Raw genomic sequence first — 20,943 nt, forward strand, 5'->3', positions numbered from 1 at the left:
ACAGAAGAGAGTCAACAGGAAGCCTAGAAAAAGAAGACAGACATTCATCAGTGTAGCTTTGGCACTGTCCAAAGGTGTGCCTGCCCCAATCAGGAGACTCCAAGATGTCCTCATGACGGTTTGGTCTCCCCGCAGAGAAGTGTGCATCAGACTATCATGGCTTGATGGTACTGGCCAGTGTATTGACCAACTCCACCCATTTTGTTTCCAACTTGAACCAAACTTCTAATTTTACTGTTTCCATGAGAACTGGTCTACAGGGAGAATGCACTCATTAAATGCAAGTATCCAGCTGCTCTTCAAAATCATACACTCACTGCAAGTGAATAATCAATAGGATCACAGTTTTACATCAAAAGAATAAGAAAATTTCAAAGTACTCTTCAGAATGTCACTCACTTGTGATGCATTAGTTTGATGGGAAGGAAAGAAGTACAATCCAAGACAGCCTACTGTATTACTTAGCTTATTTTATCCATTCAAGTCTTAGTGTACATGTTGAAATGGAGAAAAGATTCTAGGCTAAAAAAGCTATTTTCAATTAGCTATTACACATCCACTACCCACAGAAATACGTCACCTATCAACTTAGTTTGTTTCAAACCTCCCATAGAAGGGGCCACACACATGCTTTAGAAGGAAAGATACATACGGCAGTACAGTGTCATGTTTTATTCTGCTTCAGCTCAAATCCTGCCTGAAACTAGGTGGTTTAAAATAAACTACTTTAGGTTATGAGCCATATATCTATCAGATACTGGTCAGAGTTCTTGTTAATTATGGCAATTATCAAATACTTAATCATTGCCCCTTGGGAAAATACAGGGTTAGGTACCTGGGAGCCTGTCACTTTTTCGTCAATCACTACATAACCATGTTTTATGTGTGTTTCTGTTCAAAGACACTTTATTTAATACATATTGTTGATTAACATTGAACTCACAGCCAACAGCTCTCTAACTTATACCTGAATGCTTATCTAAGTATTTTCTCTAGAAGGCACAGGATAGGCTTCTTGTGCTTAGGAACATGAGACGGTACTTTTAGCAATATGCCTGGTGGCCATTTAAACAGCAAAACCACCAAGAAAAAGCACAAAATCGTCAAGAACATGGCACTACACAGATTTCGAAAAGGATACCTGTTTACCATCTGAGAGCTGAAACAAGGCAGCAGACTTATTTGATCTCAGCTGGGAATGTGTGCGTTTCAGGTGACTCAGTTTTTTCAATGCTCAGTGCATGTTTGCAAATGACTGTGAAAACGCATGAATAGATTTCGGGGTTACAAATAAATCTTAATGAGTAGGTGAATTTGCAAATACAGAATCATCAAACAATGAGGATCAACTTTTTTTTTTCCCTAAATCAATTTTGCAGATTACAAAGGACAACTTTACAGTTTCGTTGGCTCCTCTCAACAGTCACGAAAGTTTGCCATACCTAAGATGAAGACATTTCAAGAACAATGGAGATGATTTATCTTCATTTCATAAAAGAAATACCAAATTCCAACTACTCAACATATAAAGAAAGCTACTATCTGTGCAAACCCTATCTGCAACTATAAATCTTGGAATCGTTTTTAAGTGTGGGAACTTCTAGATTAAGGTGTCTCAAACTTGTCTGCTCCTTTGAAATCTCAAAGATTGAACCATTTTGTATTCAAAGTTTGATATGGTAAATACTTCTCTGCCTTCCCAAAGCACTGAAGAAAAGCATTCACGGTTACTCAGAAATTGTGTTCACCTCCGTAAACTGTCAGCCCCTTAGAGGGTAGGTCATGTAAAACACAGGATTATCCTTAGAATGCCTACTGGGTGCACTGATTTAAGCCATGGGGTAGGAGGGAGGTGGAGTTTATGTGTGTATCTTCAGTTTCAAAAGAGCGAAGCATTCCAGGTACAGAGGCATTATAAAGCTTCAGCAAGCAGGGAGGGCTGACACTATCATAGCCATGATTTTATTTGCTCCCAAAGGCAAGAGAGCTGGTGTTGAGAGAATTCTAGCATGGTGATAAGATAACCAGAGGTGCAACTTACAAAGCTAACTCTGGCAGTAGTATACATAGGACGGAATAGAGATTAAAACTAGGCCATTCTCAAAAGTGCATTCAAATTGCGAGGGATAACTGTTTTATTATGCAGACGTACTGGGCCCCGGCCTGATGGTCTAAATCCATTCTCTACAGGTAGAACCCCTAAATCTTCATTTTTCAAAAGTACTTTGGATAAGGCATTATACTGAGGTGAAGTCACAATCATCAACTATCAAAAGACGCTTAAAAAATAAGGCTTAAAACTAATCCTAACTTTTTGACAATCAATATAAAAATTATACCAAAGACTAGATATATTATCTATACCCTCCTCTCCAACAGAGTAGCTATTGTCACTGTTTCATACCATATAAATGAGGGTTTAAGTTACCGCCCAGCCTAGAAACCTTAATATAGTCATAAACTGGCATCATCTTCAAAACCATTTAGATGGTTCAAGAATTCATGTGGAAATCTAAATTCATAAAACACATTAGAAGAATTGTCTTGTGCCTCTTTTCCATAAAACCAAGACACCCCTGAAACTTACATAACAGTACCTTTTTCATGAAAGAATGCCAATTATGCCAATTCCAGCTTATCACCTATTCACGCAAGCCAATTCCAAAGAGAAATAAAACAGCATAACATCACTGTGCACTGTTTAAGGAATTTTTATTAAAGCAAGAATTTTATAATCCAAATTACGTTTCCTTGCTCAATTATCAGTTCTGTTATTTAAAACAGAAGTGACATTCTGAGCTATTCCACAGTAAAGAATTACAAAATTAAAGAAAGGAATGCTTTAAATTTTTGTACTTTGCTGAAAATTCTTTTTCCCAGGGTCTATAAAACATTAATTTGTTTTTATATTTTACTATTTTTTTGTGGTTTTTTTGTTGTTTTTAAATCAATAAGTAATCTAGGACTAGCATTCTGTTTGCTAGACCTGGCATTTGCTCGGTACATAAGGTTCAAAGTTTCCTTTCCTTTTTTTATTTATTTTATATTTTGCAATGTTTTTTTTCCATAATATTTAAGTTTTTCGATGTTTAGATATTTTTCTTCGGTGAAGCACGAGTTTCTTTTCGTGGTCCCTGATCAATCTGTAAACATGGAAAAAAAATTATAATCATGAAATTTGCTAAGAGATTAGAACTTAATGATTCCAACCACTAAAAAGAAAGGATTGCTCAGTAACATAACAGAGGTGCTAATTATTGCTATAATGGCAATCATTATAGTATACAAATGTATCACATTAACATGTACACCTTAAATTTGCACGTTATATGGCAACTATTTCAAAAACAACCCAAAACCAACAAAAAAGAAAAATAAGACTAATACTGGCACTTTTCAGTAGCAAATTAAAGCCCTTGGCCAAATTTAGTCTACAGCCTGCTTCTGTAAGTTTTCGTGGAACACAGCCACACCCATTTGTTTACATACGGCTGCTTTCACACTGTTAAGAGTGTAGAGTTAACTGCAACAGAAAGAACATGGCCCACAAACCCTGCAGTATTTCCTGTCTGGTCCTTTACAGAAAAGCTTGGCCAATCCCTAGTTCTGGCGACCCTGCTTTATCACCTCATTTCTCAGGAGTAATGAACAGCAACAGTCACTGCTGCCACTCAAGAAAAGGCGTGTGCTATGAAAACCCTCTGAGGATAAGTACACAAAGAGCCAAGCCCTGTCACAGGCCATTTCATACCAATTACTATACAAAATGTCTGAAAGTGCTCTGACTCAAAATATTCAAGTCAATAGCAGGGTAACGGGAAATTTAACTCCTCTATATTTCTACTTTGAACAATTTACAATACATTTGGATCAATGGTAAAATGAATTTTTGCTATGTCTCAAAATATACTCAAACTGTTATAAGGATTAAGAAAACAAGCTTAAAACACCAGACGGAAAGCTCACTTTAAACAGTTGGAACACCGGTGGCACTGTTAACTGCTTTCTGGGCAGCCTCTTTAGCTTGGTGGGCTTGTAGTACAGCTACAGCTTCATCAACCTAAAAAAAGAACAAATTGCCTCTGAAAAGGAATAACTAGAAGAATTTCAAATTAACAATATAAAACTTCCACAAAGGCAAATTCCTTTCCTCAGGTGAAAGTGGAAAGAACTATCAAAAAAACATTCCAAGTGTATCCATATCCTTTTGGGTTCCATTCCACCACCGTTCTAGAAGAACCCTCTTGTACATCTTACTCTCTCCCCACCAAAAGTCCAAGAAATACTAAGAAATATCAGCAAACATCTTTCTCCAAAAAAGCAGCAGCACAGTTAAGAGAGCACAGATGCTGGAGATAAACTGACTGGATTTGAAACCAAGCTCTGCCATGTACTAGCTGTGTGGGTGAGCACTGGGCAAATTACTCAGCCTTTCTATGCTTGTTTCCTCACCTATAAAATGAGGATAACACCACCACAGGTTATTAGGGTTTAAAAACAATATTTATAAAGCTTTTAGAAACGTGCGTGGGTTGTATAAAGCACTTATAAAACTAAGTTCCTACAAAGCGCTGGAATCATAATGTAAGAGGATGCTAGATAAATGATAAATTACTTTAGAACGGAGAGACTCTGGAGACTCAAGCATATGAAGAAGTTCTGAATTATCAATCTCCAACAACATGCCAGTGATTTTCCCAGCAAGAGTAGGGTGCATGGCTTGAATCAGAGGAAAGAGCCGTTCACCTAGGAACAAAAACATTAAAAAACTCCTTCAATAAAAAAATTCTGTAAAAGGCATTCTACTGTATTAAAACTAGGGTTTAAGAAGCTTACTTTTGTATATAGCAAATATACAGTAACCCATAATCTACCATTTCAATATATCTTTTGTGGGAAGACTGTTATAAAATAGATTAAGATCCACCACAAGGCAATTAATTCCTGGCAGTATCAGTTTGCCAAAAAGTGAAATTAAGCCACATTACTATTAAGTTGTTAAATCTGTGCTCAGGCAAAGTCAAAGCTGTTTCCCCATTTGGGTCAAATTCCCTCTTCCAAAATTGTGGCGGGGTCCTATTACCCTATCCATCAAGAACAACGCATTTTCTTCATAGCTTTCCAGGTGTTTGATTAGTTAAGCAGAAAACTGGGCCATCACAGTCATTATGGCAATTCAGATCAATGCTGCAGCCCTGGTCATCATTTCTAGGTGCAAATGAGGTCGAAGTGTCTTCCTATTTTCCAGTCTCCCTGTAACTGACTAGGTGGGACAAAAGCACTTACCCAGCATTTGCTTTTGCTCTTGAGGAGGTGCAGATGCCAACATGGAAGCAGTCAAAGGCTCCTGACCCTGTACATGAACAGCAGGCTAGAAATATAATAAGAAAATTCCTAAGTTTCAAGTACAGAAGTTATGGCAAGTTCAAATACAGTCATCCCTGAGAAACCTCCGAAGCGATCAAGACTGCAACCTAAACACACACAGGGAAGCTGAGCGAATCAGAAGTGCAGCCTAAGGTAGCTATTAACACCTGTATGCTCAAGAACTACAACCACATGGCGTATTTCATTTCCTTTTTTACCTGGAGTATTCTTTGGAACCGTATTTCTATTATGATCGATGACACTTTTGGTCTCAGAGTCAAAAAAAAAAAAGGGGGGGTAAGCCAAATCTCACAAACTAAACTTTACTTCACTCTTTCTTCCCTATAACTAGGCCAAACAAAACTCTCAAACCACACAAGTAATTCAAGATGGGGACTATAGAATGCTCGTCTAATTCCTATAGTATAAGGCAAATAAAATAATTTTACATATTATCAATTAATGAGACATCAATTAAACAAATATTCTAGATAGCTTAAGCTCTCATATCATACAGCTGTGTCTTCAATTCTTTTGATTTCAATCAAGGACTGTCACCTTTACAAAGTCATTTAATTCATACCTGCTGCATGGTAACTTGTGGCTGTGCATTAAGATGCTGCTGAGGATTGCGAACTCCCGCAGCATACTTATACTGCGGAACGGTGCGGACAGCAGGAGTAGCTGCAGCAGCAGCAGCTGCAGGACGTGGACCCATTGTCTGTGTTGATGTGTTAGCTAAAAAAAAACCCAAACGAACATATTTTCGTACTTTTACCTTGCTATATCAAATTGGAGATCAATTTTTATAGGAAGGGTTAAGACTCACCAACACGCTGTGTCGACATGACTCGTGGAACCTGTGAAGAAGCTGGTCTCATAGTACTAAATGGTGGTCTAGGAGCGGCTGGGCGGATAGCACCGGGCATATTTTGGAATGCTACATTTAAAGATACGAATGTACATTAATTGGGAAGAACTCACTGAAAAGTGTTCATGCTGCTTTTTTAGAGCTGAGGTTTGCAGAAAGGGCTGAAAGTGACCAAATACAAATACCATCTTTTAAAGCTTAGTCTCACACCTGCTATTTCCCCAGACTTACCAGATCATGAGTAAATAAACACATTCATTCATAGGAGGACAAGTACTTATTAATATCTGAACATGGCCTATGAACCTGGCTCCAAGTGTTCCTGCGATACAGCACTATTCCGCAGGGCAAGGCTGAAAATCCCAGGACCCCAATCCTCATATACGAACAAGAACTTATAAAACTACTGCCTAACTAAACATTAAATTAATAGTTAGATCCATTCTCAAACTTGTCAAAGAGGAAAATCAAGCTAGCATAGAAATTACTATGTCAATAAGAATGGTGAAGCATTTATGATTTTTTTTTTATAAAGTGCTAGAATCCCAAAAATGAACACTACAGCCATAAATTATGAAAAGCAACAGTTAGTATTGTTTCACACATATTTTTAGTCCAAACAGTTCTCAACCTTAATCAAAAGAAAACCAAAAGGCTTACGATGAGGTCTGGCACCCTGAGCAGTCCAGCGAGGACTTGGTCTTAGTTGAGCAATTTGGCTAGGAGGATAGTATGCAGCACGGTTCTGAGTCTGGAGAAAGCAAACAAATGGGTCAGCTAAAGAAAAAGCAAGTAATCAACTAGTTATCTCTAAAACATTTAGCAGGTCCACACACACTAAGCGTGTTTTCGAATTCAATCATAATTCACGTCTCTCAATGTTTTCATCTTGAGGCTTTATTTTTTTGGCACAAAACACTAAATATGACCAAACATGAAAATCTTCATGAGGTATTTGTTCTAAAACTTACCTGTGGGATAGCTGCCATGAAGTAACCTGAAGGAGGTGCTGGCTGGTAGGGGTTGATTACGGGGTTGGGGACAGCTCTGACGCTAGCCATTCTCTGCATATACTGGTTAGTGAGGTGAGCCTGGCGCTCTTCTTTGCGCTGAGCTAAAGCTACATACAATGGCTTGGTGGCCACAATTCTACCGTTCATTTCTGTAACTGCTTTAGTGGCTTCTTCTGGGGAGGAGAAACAGACAAAACCAAACCCTTTGCTGCGACCACCCTCCATCATAACCTATTAAAAGAAAAAAAATTAAACAAGGTTAATGGAATGGCAGAAGGAGGCACAAAAACGGAGAACATTACTATTTAGTCAATTATGGCCATTGACTCAAATAACTAAACCTTGTTAATGCTTTCATTCTTTGGACAATTTTCTGTAATACCCAAATATTAAGGGCAAGCTACACACATGCATTATCCTAGCCAAGCAAAAGAGGAAGTAAAAGGGTGCATGCACAACAGCAGCTTTGGTAAGATTTTAGATATTCCATTAGATACCAGATTGTCAATATTAAGGTTTAAATATCTAAATACATTCAAGGCCTACTAAATTTGACTCTTCAGTATCACTGAAAGCATCCACAATTAAAATTTGACTATTCAAGCTGACAAGATGCTTTACTATTATTTGGGGGAGGGGGAGGGAGCAGGTGAATCTTATGCACGTTTCAAAACAAAAATTTCACATTCAAGACTGAATGGCCATAAATGGGGGGTATAAACAATATTCCTAAGGAAGCTGCCAATGACTGCAAAGATTGCCTCACTGGCCCTGCAATATGTAAGCATGCTAAATCTACAGCTATACTGAACAGGATGCTGGTGGCAGAGGAACAAACAAAACAGCAAAAACCAGAGTCCAATGATTTCACTTATATGTGGAATCCCAAAAATAACAAAAAACCCCAAACAAATTAAAGAAAAAAACCCCTGAGCTTGTGGATACAGAGAAAACATTGGTGGCTGCCAGAGGCAGAAGGGGTTGGGGTGGGAGAAATGGGTAAAGGGAGTTAAAATGTACAAACTCCAAAGCTATAAAATAAGTCATGAGAATGTAATGTACAGCATGGGGACTACAGTTAATACTGTATTCTATATTTGAAAGTTGCTAAGAGTAGATCTTAAAAATTTATAACTATGGTGATAGATGTTAACTAGACTTATTGTTGTGATCATTTTGCAAGCCGTGTGTTGCTTAATGATGGGGATATGTTCTAAGAAATGCATCGTTAGGTGATTCTGTCGCTGTGCAAACATCAGAGTATACTTACACAAACCCAAATGGTATAGCCTACTATGCACCTAGGCTCTACGGTACTAATCTTATGGGACCACCAAATGTTGTTACAAGGTTCACTGAAGCATTACATGTTGTACATTTGAAACTAATATAATGTCTGTTATATCTAAATAAATAATTAAAAAAACAAACTAGAGTCCACAAACATAACCATGCAATTATGGGAATTTAGGATGTTAAAGTTAGTATTTTAAAATAGTGGAGAAACGATGGACTTTGGAATATTCAGTACGTGGTACATTAGGACAACTGAAAAGAATAAAGTCAAATCTCTTATTCACATCACACTGAAAAACCAATGGCCAGATAGACTCTTAAAGTAAAATCCAAAAATACAGAGAAAATCCAAGATGACAGACCCCAAAGACCTAAGTGAAAGACTGAGAGAAATATCTGCAATATAAACCAAAGGGCTGACATAAAACTCTAAATCAATAAAAAGATAACCAATGCCAATATAAAAATATGCAAAGAACAGGCAAAACTAGTAAACATGTGAAAACCCTTTCACCATTTGAAAAGATGTATTCTACTTTTTATTAAACTGACAAATTAGGAATTTCTTCAGCCTTTTTGGACAAGTTGCTTCTATCAATTTTAAATGCAAATACCCACTAACCACCAATTTCAATTCTAGAACTTTAGAAATACTGGCATGTGTGCAAAGATGTATAAGAATGTTTATTAGAGCGGTGGGTCTAACAGCGGAAATATGCAAAACAACCCAAATGTTTATCAGTACAGGTACAGTAAAATAAGTTATGGTACATCTATACCATGAATATTCAGCCCTTAGAAGAAAAATGAGAAAATGCTTGAAATAAATATGTATCTAGATCTACTGTTAAGTAAAAAGGCAAACTGCAGAATATGTATAGTATGATCTTGTTTTCTAAAACCTGTTTATACATATACAACAAGCGTTTGGACAAGCATGAAAATCATCTGGGAAGGCACTCAAACTCCTTTTGGAGCCGGAAAATGGGGAAGAGGGATGTCACCTTGCACTTTTTACTTTCTGCCTTGATGAGTTTGTTTTTTGGGCAAGCATTGTTAAATTAACATAACGACCTCTCCTCTAGAATAAATTCTTGCCAAACTTCTCACCTCCTTGCCAACAGTGATACTGTGATCCACAAAGTTTCCTTTGTAAAACATGCATGCTTTATACATTTTTTAAAAACCTGATGCACAATATTCAATTTAAACAACTTTCAGGGAACATACTGAGGATGAAGACACTCAGGAATAAATCCTATCATACTCCAGGACTCTTAAAAAAGCACAGGCTGAAACACAAGGCAATCCCATTCCCTGCATTTTTATTTGTATTCATCTACTCTGCCCCTAACATTTCCTCACTATCACAGAAGCTGCTTCTGTCAATGGGGCTGTCAGGAAAAGCTGAGTAGAAAGATCAGCCATGAGGTCATTCAAGAGCACTCAGTTTTAACTTTTCCTCTACTCCTTTGAGAATCTGATGAAAGTTTGACACTCCTCCCACCCCTAACATACATATACACAAAACTTTACATACGGAGGGATTCTTGGACCATGGACACCAGAAAAAACACCTAGAGCAAAGGTTCTTAAATCAAAGTTTCACAATTTAGACTAGAATCCTACTGTTGTATTTAACTTCTGATTTCAAGCAAAAGGAAATGTGATCTCTATCTTCGCTGCCAGAGAGCTTGAAGTCTGATTCCCCAGAATGAACTGTCAACACAGATTAGCCCAATACTAACAATTTTAGTTCCATAATAAACTGCCTTTTTTGACCAGAAAAAAAACTAGTTTAACAGAGTATAGAACAGTGCATATCACATAAGGATCAATCACTAACTATGGTCATTAAATGCCACATTCCTCAGGAAAGAATTCAGAACTTGCCATCTGCAAAAATAAACAATTGGGCTACAATATCCACTTCAAATTTGAATATAAGTTTTTCAAGTAAAGAAGCAAAAACCTGATTTCCAGAAAAACGAAAACATTTTTTTTGGAAGAAAAAAAAGCTTTGATTATTCATTTACAAATCATAAAAACATTCCAGTAGGTATATTAACGTGAAATTTCTATACATACATCCACATGAATTTTTCCCAAATCTTGGGGGGAAAAAAGCATCATACGCTTTACCTTTGCACTAGTGATTGTACCAAACGGAGAAAACTCTTTCCGGAGACGCTCATCATCAATACCATCATCCAGATTTTTCACATAAAGGTTAACACCCTAAAAAAAAAGAACAGAAAACTGTAGAAAAAGGACTAAGAAAACCATAGCGGAACTTAAGGACACTTCCTATTATTTTATCCCATGTGTGTCTTCTCCTTTCCCCCTCAAACCCTCCAGTTACCTGACAGTAACTGATATGATCATAAAATGGGTTTCCTCACCCCTGTCTTATTTTGCTTGCTCAATTAAAAACGAACCTGGTATCTGGTGATCCTATCTTGCTTCATCTGTTCAAATTTGCGCTTAAGTTCCGTCTGCCGTTCCACTTTTTTCTGAGCTCGACCAACATAAATTTGTTTTCCATTGAGCTCCTTTCCATTCATCTCATCCACAGCCTTACAGAAATCACAAAAATTTTAATTACCAACTTGCAAATATAGAAGTTTAACAACAAAGAAAATCTGTGAGATTTTATGAAAGATAAAGACGGACCCATCACAAAAACTAAACTGAGATTTTGGGAAAACATAGGTTTCCAATTTATACTCTCAAACATGTAAGATACAAATAATTCACAACAACACATGTAAAGATGAACGTGTGAAATAGCCAATGCAAGAGCAACCCAGATTTACATCCCTCCCCCTCCTACTACAAAACACAGGAAATCCACAGTGCCTTTTATTAGTATATTTAAGACGTACTTTCTGTGCATCTTCATGCCTTTCGAAGCTTACAAATCCAAAACCTTTGGATTTCCCACTTTCATCAGTCATTACTTTCACACTTAAGGCAGGTCCTAAAAAAAAATTTTTTGAATGATTCAAAGATACTCCATACATTTAGTTTATACATTTCAAATTTCAACACACAAAAACAAAGCCATGAAACAAACTAAAATGGAGATTAAAAAAAATTCCAAGCCTCCAGAAATTTATTCCTCCTCTACCACCCCCACCTGAAACGGGCAACTAAATATTCTCTTCGAAGTCCCTTTATTTCTACTAAGAAGCTAAATAAATATTCTACTCTTTGAAACATTCCTCCTTCCATTTAAGGATGTTTTTAGACAACGGAAAAAGATGAATTTTTATTCTTAGCATTAGTACAAAACATTTGCATTTTTTTAGCCAATGATTTGATTTTTCTTGACACCAGAATTAAGAAATAAGATTCTTAAGCCTTTGGTCCACTTGATTTCCAACAGGGAATGGGAGGAATACAGAGTTTGAGCCTTGGAAAGACACAGCACAATCACCCGGAGGAGATGGCTTGTTTCTAAAGGCACATGTCACCCCCACCCTCTCAAAGTGAAAAAGACACTTAACTGAGGTGGGTGTTATCTCAGGTAGCTGGGGCAAAAAAAGGTTAAAAATCACATTTGATTACAGAGAATCTGGAAGATGTACGGGCAGAAAAACTGTTTCTTCTGAATGTGCCTCTTGTCCTAAGGCTGTGCACTTCCAATCTCTGTTATGCAAAGCAGCCAAGAAGATATTTGACAAATTTACATTATTGGTGGTCAGCTCACATAGCATTATTCATTTGGGATAAGCGGTTAACAATATCCAACTTTAGAAATAGCTTCTAGTAAAAAAGGAGCAAGAAGGATAAAATATACAAAAGCCAGTCACTAAAGAGAATTTGGAGTAAGATGTGAGACGCGATGTCACATATTTTCTTCATCTCACACAACTTTATATCTTTGTACAAAATGACAAATATTTTGCTCAAAGGAGTAAAAGGTTCGATATGACATGCTAGCTTAGCAATAGAAAAGTATTAGATTTCCTTATTCTTTACCATCTTAAGTGCTCAACAAAAAGCCACTTATTTTAAACTTTAATGAAGTTAACTTGAAATGCAGGAAAACAGTTTAAAATCCCATGGATCCAGAAGGCCATCAGAGGGAGATACCATCACAAGAAAATCTGGATCTTTGGCTTTGTCTTTCAAAGTCTTGGTTTCAAACTGCTCAAACATGATGCCACTCAGACTGGCCAAATATTCTAAAGCTGACCAGCTTTCCTACCCCATAATTAAAGACTGGACTCTGACCTAAGTTGGCTGTGTCACATGTATGCCTCTGATGAGATAGGATCTTTAAGAGCTTAAACTCAGCACAATTTCTTAATGTAGCAAAACCTTTTAAAGTCTATTCCAACTATGCACACAGAGTCACACCTTTATTGTGCTAATACAATGCTACTAACCTTTAAGCCAGTGAGAATTCTATTTTCATGCTACTTTGTAGTACAATGCACTATCAGTAGCTTAATCCAGGAACTACAAATATTAAGTACTGTGTTAAGTCTCATTTCATTTACTTTTTCAGTACAAAGTATTAGCCAAAACTAACATTGAGCTGTTACCCAGAACTTTGTAAAAATTTAATTCAGACACATTACCAAACTTGCCAAAGAGATCCTTAAGGCGCTCATCATCCATGTCTTCTCCAAAATTCTTGATGTAAACATTGGTGAACTCTTTTGCCCTAGCTCCGAGTTCTGCTTCTCGTTCTTTACGAGACTTAAATCGTCCAACAAATCTAATAAAATATGTAAGGACTATAAAATTAGTTCTATTTTATGAAGTTCAGATTAAGCAAGCCTGATGATTGATTTTGTTAATTGTTGCTGATCATTTCAGAATCTCTAATAAAGAGCACACTATAAAACAGAAACAGGGCCTTAACTGAAGATGAAAGCATATCTTAAGAACAGACCTCTTAACTACAATCACAACAAAGGAGCATATTTCTTAATACACACTTCTCTCCCTTCCCTCTAGCTAACCTAGGGTGAAAGAGTTCATGCCTATTGATACAAATGAGTGGGAGGATACATACACCACACCAATGAAAGACAGAAAAGCTTTCATCATTGCTGTTTCAAAGAGGCTCTTGCACTTTGTTTGCAAACTCCTAAAACAGAAATTTAAATTTCCAAATTCTGTACTCTAACATACAACAGCCTGGCATAACTCTCTTTGCCACATTACCAACATAAAGTGTTCTGAAAATTTAGTTTTTCCCAAGTAGTGCATGTGTCATTAAAGATTATTGTAATATACATCAGAGTTAAAAAACCATCTCCCATAATCCCACCCAAACCATGATTGACTTTTAGTATGTCTTTTGTTTTCTGTTTAGGAACATTAATGAAGATACCAATGATTTTATTTCCTTAAACCACCAGCCACCCACATGGTGGTTCTTTTCCATGCTATTAGTTTTATAAATGTTCTCAGTGGGAGCATAATATTCCACCATGGACATCACAACCTTCTGCTTTTGTAAACAATGCTGGAACTTTATGAGACTTTGTTATTTGTCCTTAGGATAGAATTACAGAAATCATAGTAATTCAAAGGGTATATAAAGGATCTTAAGTTTATCCATACAAACTGTTTTCCAAAAAGATTGTATCTTATACTCAAAACAGCAATAAATCAAGTCTTTATTTAATCTAGACTCCAACCAGTGGTGGACATTTTTTCCCCCCTAAAGCACTGCAGACAAGCAAACTATAAGATACTTTGATCTGCAAATACTAATGATAAATATTTCTCATTTAAAGATGTACTACTTCTAAGAATTGGCCTTTGAAAACATTGTTCATACTGAGGAGTTGCTGGTTTTTAGACTTATACGGGGTTCTTTACATACTGCAGTCTTGTCTTTTCTTAATCATGCAACTGACATATACTTCAAGCCCATGTGCATAATGACCCCTTCATGTACAGACTGACCACATCACTTGATGCAGTGATTTACGAGAACCACACCTTAAGAGTGATGCAGTTGACTTATAAGGATAACCAAACCCAATTTGCATGCTATCATTGCAATGTACACAAGCAACATGAACTCGCAGATCATTTACAATATGACCTTACAGCTGAATTTGCCCAGATAATTAAGCAAAATCCACTGGCACTGAGGATAAAAAAACTTAAGATCTGTCATTTCCTTGGACTCATAATATCTATATTTTTAAAACTTGAAGTAGAAACAGTCTTATAGAGATTTTCTCAGTGTTACAATATTTTAAAAGTTTGCAACTTTTAAGAACAAGTTTATTTCAGGAAAGATTAATCATGAAGACTTCAGGTTTAATTCTGCTTTATCTTTAAATGGCTGAAGGGAGTCATAAAAAACAAAAGGAAAAAAAACACCTTTAAACTCCATCAATAAACTGCAGCAGTATGGCCACCCTGGGCTCTGAACTTGGACCACTGAGCTTGTACCACAGCTCATCTGTCATACCAGCACGTAAATATAGGCAAATTATTTTAGCCTCAACTTCCTCAAATGTAAAATGGGCTAATTACTACCTCAGGAATTATGACTAAGTTCATCTGGAGTCCTAGTTTTTCAACGATGCACTTATTTTGAAAAAGCTTTATATTCCAATATACCTATCTTCTATCTTTTCTTTTTGGTCTGAATGTTGACCAATTATACTAATTCACTGATCTTTGTATGTTACATTAAAATGTGGAGAAAAGTCAATTACAAACTCTACCAAGATGTGTTTTAGGAGTATCTCTTTAAGAGCACAAATATATTAACTATTAAAAACAGATTTGAAGTAGGATTAAATATTTATACTTACACTTTGCGATCATTTAGAAGCATCCCATTCATTTTTTCTATAGCTCTTTCAGCTGCTTCCTGTGTCTCAAAATGTACAAATCCATAACCTTTGGAACCATTTTCATCACAAACCACCTAAGGAAAAAATGTATACCAATTTTTCATTACTTGCTACTGATTTAGCATTTTTCAAGTGTTCAGAGATAACTTGTTAGTCACCTAACCTGGGTATTTGGGAAATAAGGATATCCATTAACAGATGGTACGGTTGCTATTTTAAGGAATAAACCACAAGTAGTTAAAACACTACAAATGTGTATTTGTCACATTTTTGCTTACCTTACATGAAAGGATGTTACCAAAAGCAGAAAATGTATCATACAGTGCTTTATTATCAATGGATTTGTCCAAATTTTTAATGAATATGTTGCCCACTCCACTTTTGCGAAGTGATGGATCACGCTGAGACCACATGATGCGTACTGGCTTGCCCTTTATAACATCAAAATTCATGGTGTCCAAAGCACGCTCCGCTGCAGGAAGGACATTTTCAGAGTGAATATTACTTCAAAACTTTTACAGCCTACTTAAAAGTACGCACATTATTGCAGGGGGAGGGGTTGGACACACCATTTCTCCACCTCTTCAAACTTCAAGATGGCTGGACCTTACCACACACTAGCCTAGAGTTAAATTGTATAATGCAAAACAGGAGACAAAAATCAGAAACACCAAATGTTCCACATGGTAACGGGTGACAGACTGCTACTAATTCATTTCTGAAACAATTTCTTCCTTAAATTACCATCAAATTTAAAAGCACCTTTTTGTTCACAGTCAACATAAAACCAAGATGTCCCTTCACAATCTGCTTAACCAGCAATGTAAAAGACATTAGGGAACTGTAGATTATCCACAGGCTGAGAGTAGCTTCTGGATTTTGAGCATTTTAACTTCTTCCCTATTACTTGCCCAAATTGGTCATTTCATTGCTTATCACTGCTAATGTTATACAAAAATCAGTCCATTTTCTTTAAAAAAAAAAAATCCCTGAATTATTGAGATTTCAGTGATTCATGGGACAACTTCCCATTGCCACATAAGAAAATGAAAGGCTATATCCATTCAGATCAGGATTTGAATTAGGCCTTCAAAAGCTAATGTGCAGTTGGGCATACTTAGCTGGAAAATACAGAACTTCTGAAACACTACGTCTACAATATTCGTAATTCACTATTAATGCTTCTTTCACAAAGGAAATCAACTTTATCTTAGATCACCGATTTACTTAATAAACTGATGATTTAACCAATTATTTCTAGATAGTGGTAGAAATTTCAAAATCTACCTCATGATTTCAGAGTCCATGAAGGTTTGAATTACGTGCACCCGTATCACCAAGAAAACACTTTAAAGAAGTTGAGATTCTAAATGGAAAAATATATCCTAAGTAAAAAAAGACTAGTCTCTAAAGGGAAAAACATACTCCATTTGAAGTCCTGAAACACCAGTTTTCACAAATTCCATGCCAACATAACAACGATAAAGTTACTGAGAGGACAAATCTTCCAGTCGCTTTTTATAAATGATGAAAGTCTCAGTTTCTAGAAGACAGTGACAATCAGCTGTCAGCTCACTATCAACTGACCACACCTACTCAGCTCCCCTCGTTTTTTTAGCTGATTTTGCCTGAGTTTCTTTTGAATGAATCACCCCTTCCTGTTAAATTGGAAACTGGTCACTTTCAGAAACTATTCTCCAGGTCCATCAACGTAGCAATAATTAGGGGAAAAAAGACAAAGAAAACCACTGAAAAAGCTATTTGGAAAAGAGAGTAATTTGTACATATAGAAACCAAATAAATGGAAGATGGAAAATGCTATCTTCTTTTAAACAGTTACAGTACTGGTCTACTGGTATAGACCGATAATATATAGTGTACTGTAACCATGGTAACCTCAAGTTCAACTTTGCAAATCCCAAGAAATTAAAAAATCGTTTTTTGTTAATTAAAATTAAGTTAAAAAGAATAACAGCCACTTTCAAAAGTTACCATTTTATGGTCTCTAGAATTTGTTCAAGTTTTCTGTCAACTCTTCAGATTGTGATTACCTGCCTCTGAAGTTACCTTCCCTAATCTTACTTCATCTTGCATTCAGTGATAAATCCTGTCCAGAGTTGGGAAGAACTGTTCCGCAGTGACATCTGGAGCTACTGCTTACAGAACAAAAGGGCAGGAAACCTGCAGTGCAGCTTTACAACTTCTGGCTCAGTGTCACTCAAGAGTCTGCCTACCCAAAAACCTCAATACCAACTTCACCTAGTGAATAGCTAGTCATTAAGTAACCTAAGTTTTACTGAATCAACTGAATGACATAAATGTTTGAATTCCACCTTAAGGCCTTTTCTACAAAAATAAAAATGAATTCCTTATATTTTGTAATATTTGCTATGTTTTCAAGCAGCCAGAAAAGGAAAAAAGTGGGCCATAAAATCCAGTGAAGCTGACTTTTGGAAGTCAATCGATCCAGATATAAAGAAAACTCCTGGCAACTCACTAGGCCACGTATTTTACGTTTGCCAAATTTTGTTTTGTGAACGGTTTAACTTCAAAACAAAAATACAAAGTTAGCTGGATTTTTCCCCCCATAAATTCAAGGTAACTCTGACCTCTACTATTTTGTACTTAATCATTCCCCACGATTTATGGATATTCCGGACTACTTTAAAAATAAAGAAACTGAAAGATTGGAATACCACATTAAGTCTAACAGTCCAGGTCCACGATACATTCACAAGTAACATTTTACAGCTAAAGATGGTGAATCCATTTTTAAGTGAAACCCCTCAAACCATGAGAACTATTTCACAAAGGAAATAATAACATTCTGAACAAATTACCAGTACTACCAAACTAATGTGAGAAAAAAACTTAAATGATCTAAATCGCCTGAGAAAACGATGGCCTTCAAAGGGTCATCCTCCACATCCCATCCTCCCACCCTGCTGTTAAGCTTAGAAAGAGAAATGCCTCAACTAGGGGAAAACCCCAAAAGACGTTTCATAGGTAATTTACATATCTACAGCCATCAGTCACTGACAAGTCATTACGAATGGAATCCGAAACCTGAGGACCACCACCACATCACCATCTTAACTTTATTCTAAGGCCCTGTGGCTCCCCCAGGCGACTGGGCCAGTAGCAGGAACAGGAACAGGCCTCGGGCCTGCGAGGTTACAGGGTTCAACACGTGGTATTTTTCGAGCACCGAATTGCACTTCCTCCCGGTCCTGGGGCACCGGCGAGAGGCCCGGGTGGTGGGTGCGCCTCCACCCAGGACCACGGAAAGAGGCTCCGCTTCGACGCCCCAGAAACCCGTGGCTGCTGGCGAGAGGGCCCTGGAAGAACCCAATCTCACCCACCCTCCCGGCGCGTCATCACCCTAAAGTTTGAGAGCGGCTGAGGCCGAGAAAATGGTCGCAAAAGAGGAAGTGGCCAGGCGTGCGAGCGGCGTGCGGCTGCCGGCTGCGCTGGTCCTCGCGGGCATGGGGAACCGGGTCTGGGCGCCCGATCCTCTCCCCGCCGACCCTCGGGGGTGACATGCCCTCCCGCTCCCTCCCCCCGGGCCCGCCGGCCTAGCCCGCCGGCCGCCGCCGCCGAAGCCTCATGGCCGCCCGCCCGCCCGCCCGCCGGGCCCGGCTCTCACCGTCCGCCGGCTGCTGGAAGTTCACATACGCGTAGCCCAAGGAGCGGCGGGTGATCATGTCCCTGCAGACACGGATGGAGAGGATGGGCCCGGCCGGGCTGAACTTCTCGTAGAGCATCGCCTCGGTCACGTCGGGGTGTAGGTCCCCCACGTAGAGCGAGGCCATGGGGTAGCTTGGGGCGCTGGGGTTCATCTCGGCACGGCTGCCCGCAGGGCCACAGGCCGCGACCTTTCCGTGGGAGGAGAGCGAGTGCTGGGGCCGGGGGCCGGAGCCGGGGGGAGGGGAGCGGGGGCAAGCGCAGAGGGACAAAAATCAACCGGAATCGAAAACTACTCAACGGCCGCAGAACGGGGACGATCCGCTGCCGCTGGCTGCTGGCTGTCGGCGGGGGCGCGAGGGTGGCGGTGTCGGGTCCGGGCAAAGGGAAGGCCTCAGTCTCTTGGTTCCTTCTTGGAGCTGCTGCGGGGCCGCGGGCGGGCGGGTCGGTCTCGGCTGCTTCACCGGGTTATTTTATAAAAGAGGAAGAAAAAAAAATAAAAGTCTCCGGCGGGGGAGACGCGGAATTTTTGTAAATTTTTTTTTGGTTTTTTAAAAGATTTTTTTTGATTTTTTTTGGATTTTTTTAATAATAAATGTGTGTTCCGAGCCCGGAGCACACACTCCGCACTCTCAGCACTAACCGCCGGGGAGAAGGGGAAGCCCCGCCTCCTGCACCCTCTACTTATACCCACCGGCGCACTCGCCCCGCCCCCCGCGCGTCTGACGCCAAGGCCCTACGCGAGCGTCAGCGCCGGAGGAGGAGGAGAAAAGGAGGCGAAGGGGAGGAGGAAAGAGAAAACAGTAGGAGGAAAGAGCAGAGAGGAAGAGAGAGAGGCGGCGGCGGCTGCTGCGGGGGTGGGGGTGGGGCTGGGGCGGAGGGTGGGGCTTTTGCGCACGCGCCGCTGCCGGGGGGCGGGGCACGCGCTGCGTAGGGCCCGGGGTGGGGGGGGAAGGGCGGGACGGCTCGCGCGCGGCTCCGGGAGGAGTCGGGTGGGACGGCCTCTCATCCACACACCCCGCCCCCACCTCCGCCCCGGAGAAGCGTTAACCCGTCACCGCGGCGGTAGGCGGTGGGCGGTGCGCGGGGCTTCCGGGTTCTTCGGCGCTAAGCACCGCTCACGTGCGGCGCCGCTTTCCCGCCGCAGCCAGCTGTGTTCCGCTCGCCCCGCGGGACGCCGGGCACGGGTGGGCCGGCGGGGTCGCTCCCAGGCCCAGTTTCCGAAACGTGCGCGAAAGGAGTCAGGGCTAGCTCCCCCTTTCTGCTACCCGGACCGCACTACGAGTCCCAGCGGGCAGCGCCGCCACGCGCGTCGGCCGCCGAAGCGGTGCCTGCTGGGAGCTGGAGTCCCCAACGGCCGCGGTTCGCTGACCCCAACTGGCCGCGGGTCTTGCCTCCCGCTCGGCGAACCCCAACCGTCCTGGCACTGGACCCTGGTCGCTGTCCTGCGGTGCTGCAGAGAGAGGGGAGGGGAGGGGTCCTTGGGCTCCTTGTCCTCTGGTTTTCGAGGCCCAGACTTTCCTGGGTCTTTCCACTGGACGCTGTCGTTGGTCAAAGTGGCTTTAATTTGGGAAAGCTGTTTTGGGGTCTTTGTCTGCTTTCCTTTTAAAAGTATCGTGATCACTATTAAGATGCTAGGTTGGACTCATTGATTCGTGCTATTTCTGCCAGAAAGTTCTTTGAGGTAGAAAACAGAACTGGAGAAAAATGTTTTCCTTCGAGTCTGTCACTGTCGTGCATGGCACCACAGACTTGCAACCAGGCAAAATTAGGAATAGTCCAAATGCACCGTTACAAGTCTTTAAAACAATTTTGTGCATAAGTTGTGGGCTTTAATAGAAATGCTAAATTTATGAATTGATAGCCATAAAAA

The 20,943-nt window shown here is 39.7% G+C and overlaps 1 protein-coding gene across 20 annotated transcripts; it reads right to left on the minus strand.

The window, feature by feature from the left end:
• Positions 1–2,695: 2,695 nt before the first annotated feature.
• On the minus strand, positions 2,696–20,516 carry PABPC1 (poly(A) binding protein cytoplasmic 1). Of its 20 annotated transcripts, none has more exons than XM_070222431.1 (17): positions 20,099–20,516; positions 19,372–19,525; positions 19,033–19,261; positions 15,665–15,858; positions 15,345–15,460; positions 13,137–13,276; positions 11,433–11,527; positions 10,986–11,123; positions 10,690–10,785; positions 7,210–7,482; positions 6,899–6,989; positions 6,197–6,307; positions 5,951–6,105; positions 5,287–5,371; positions 4,616–4,746; positions 3,967–4,060; positions 2,696–3,143 (listed from the first exon to the last, which is right to left on the minus strand). In XM_070222431.1, the coding sequence occupies exons 3-16, from the start codon at positions 19,223–19,225 to the stop codon at positions 3,968–3,970; spliced, it is 1,911 nt and encodes a 636-aa protein (XP_070078532.1). In that variant the 5' UTR covers positions 19,226–19,261; positions 19,372–19,525; positions 20,099–20,516; the 3' UTR covers positions 2,696–3,143; position 3,967. The 20 variants fall into 20 exon arrangements, with proteins under 20 accessions (XP_070078532.1, XP_070078533.1, XP_070078538.1 ...); XM_070222432.1 differs by having other exon boundaries at positions 19,372–19,528; positions 20,099–20,436; XM_070222437.1 differs by having other exon boundaries at positions 20,122–20,422.
• Between the last annotated feature and the right edge of the window lie 427 nt (positions 20,517–20,943).

The sequence above is a fragment of the Equus caballus genome, chromosome 9 (assembly GCF_041296265.1).
Source record: "Equus caballus isolate H_3958 breed thoroughbred chromosome 9, TB-T2T, whole genome shotgun sequence".
In the NCBI taxonomy this organism is placed as follows: Eukaryota; Metazoa; Chordata; class Mammalia; order Perissodactyla; family Equidae; genus Equus; species Equus caballus.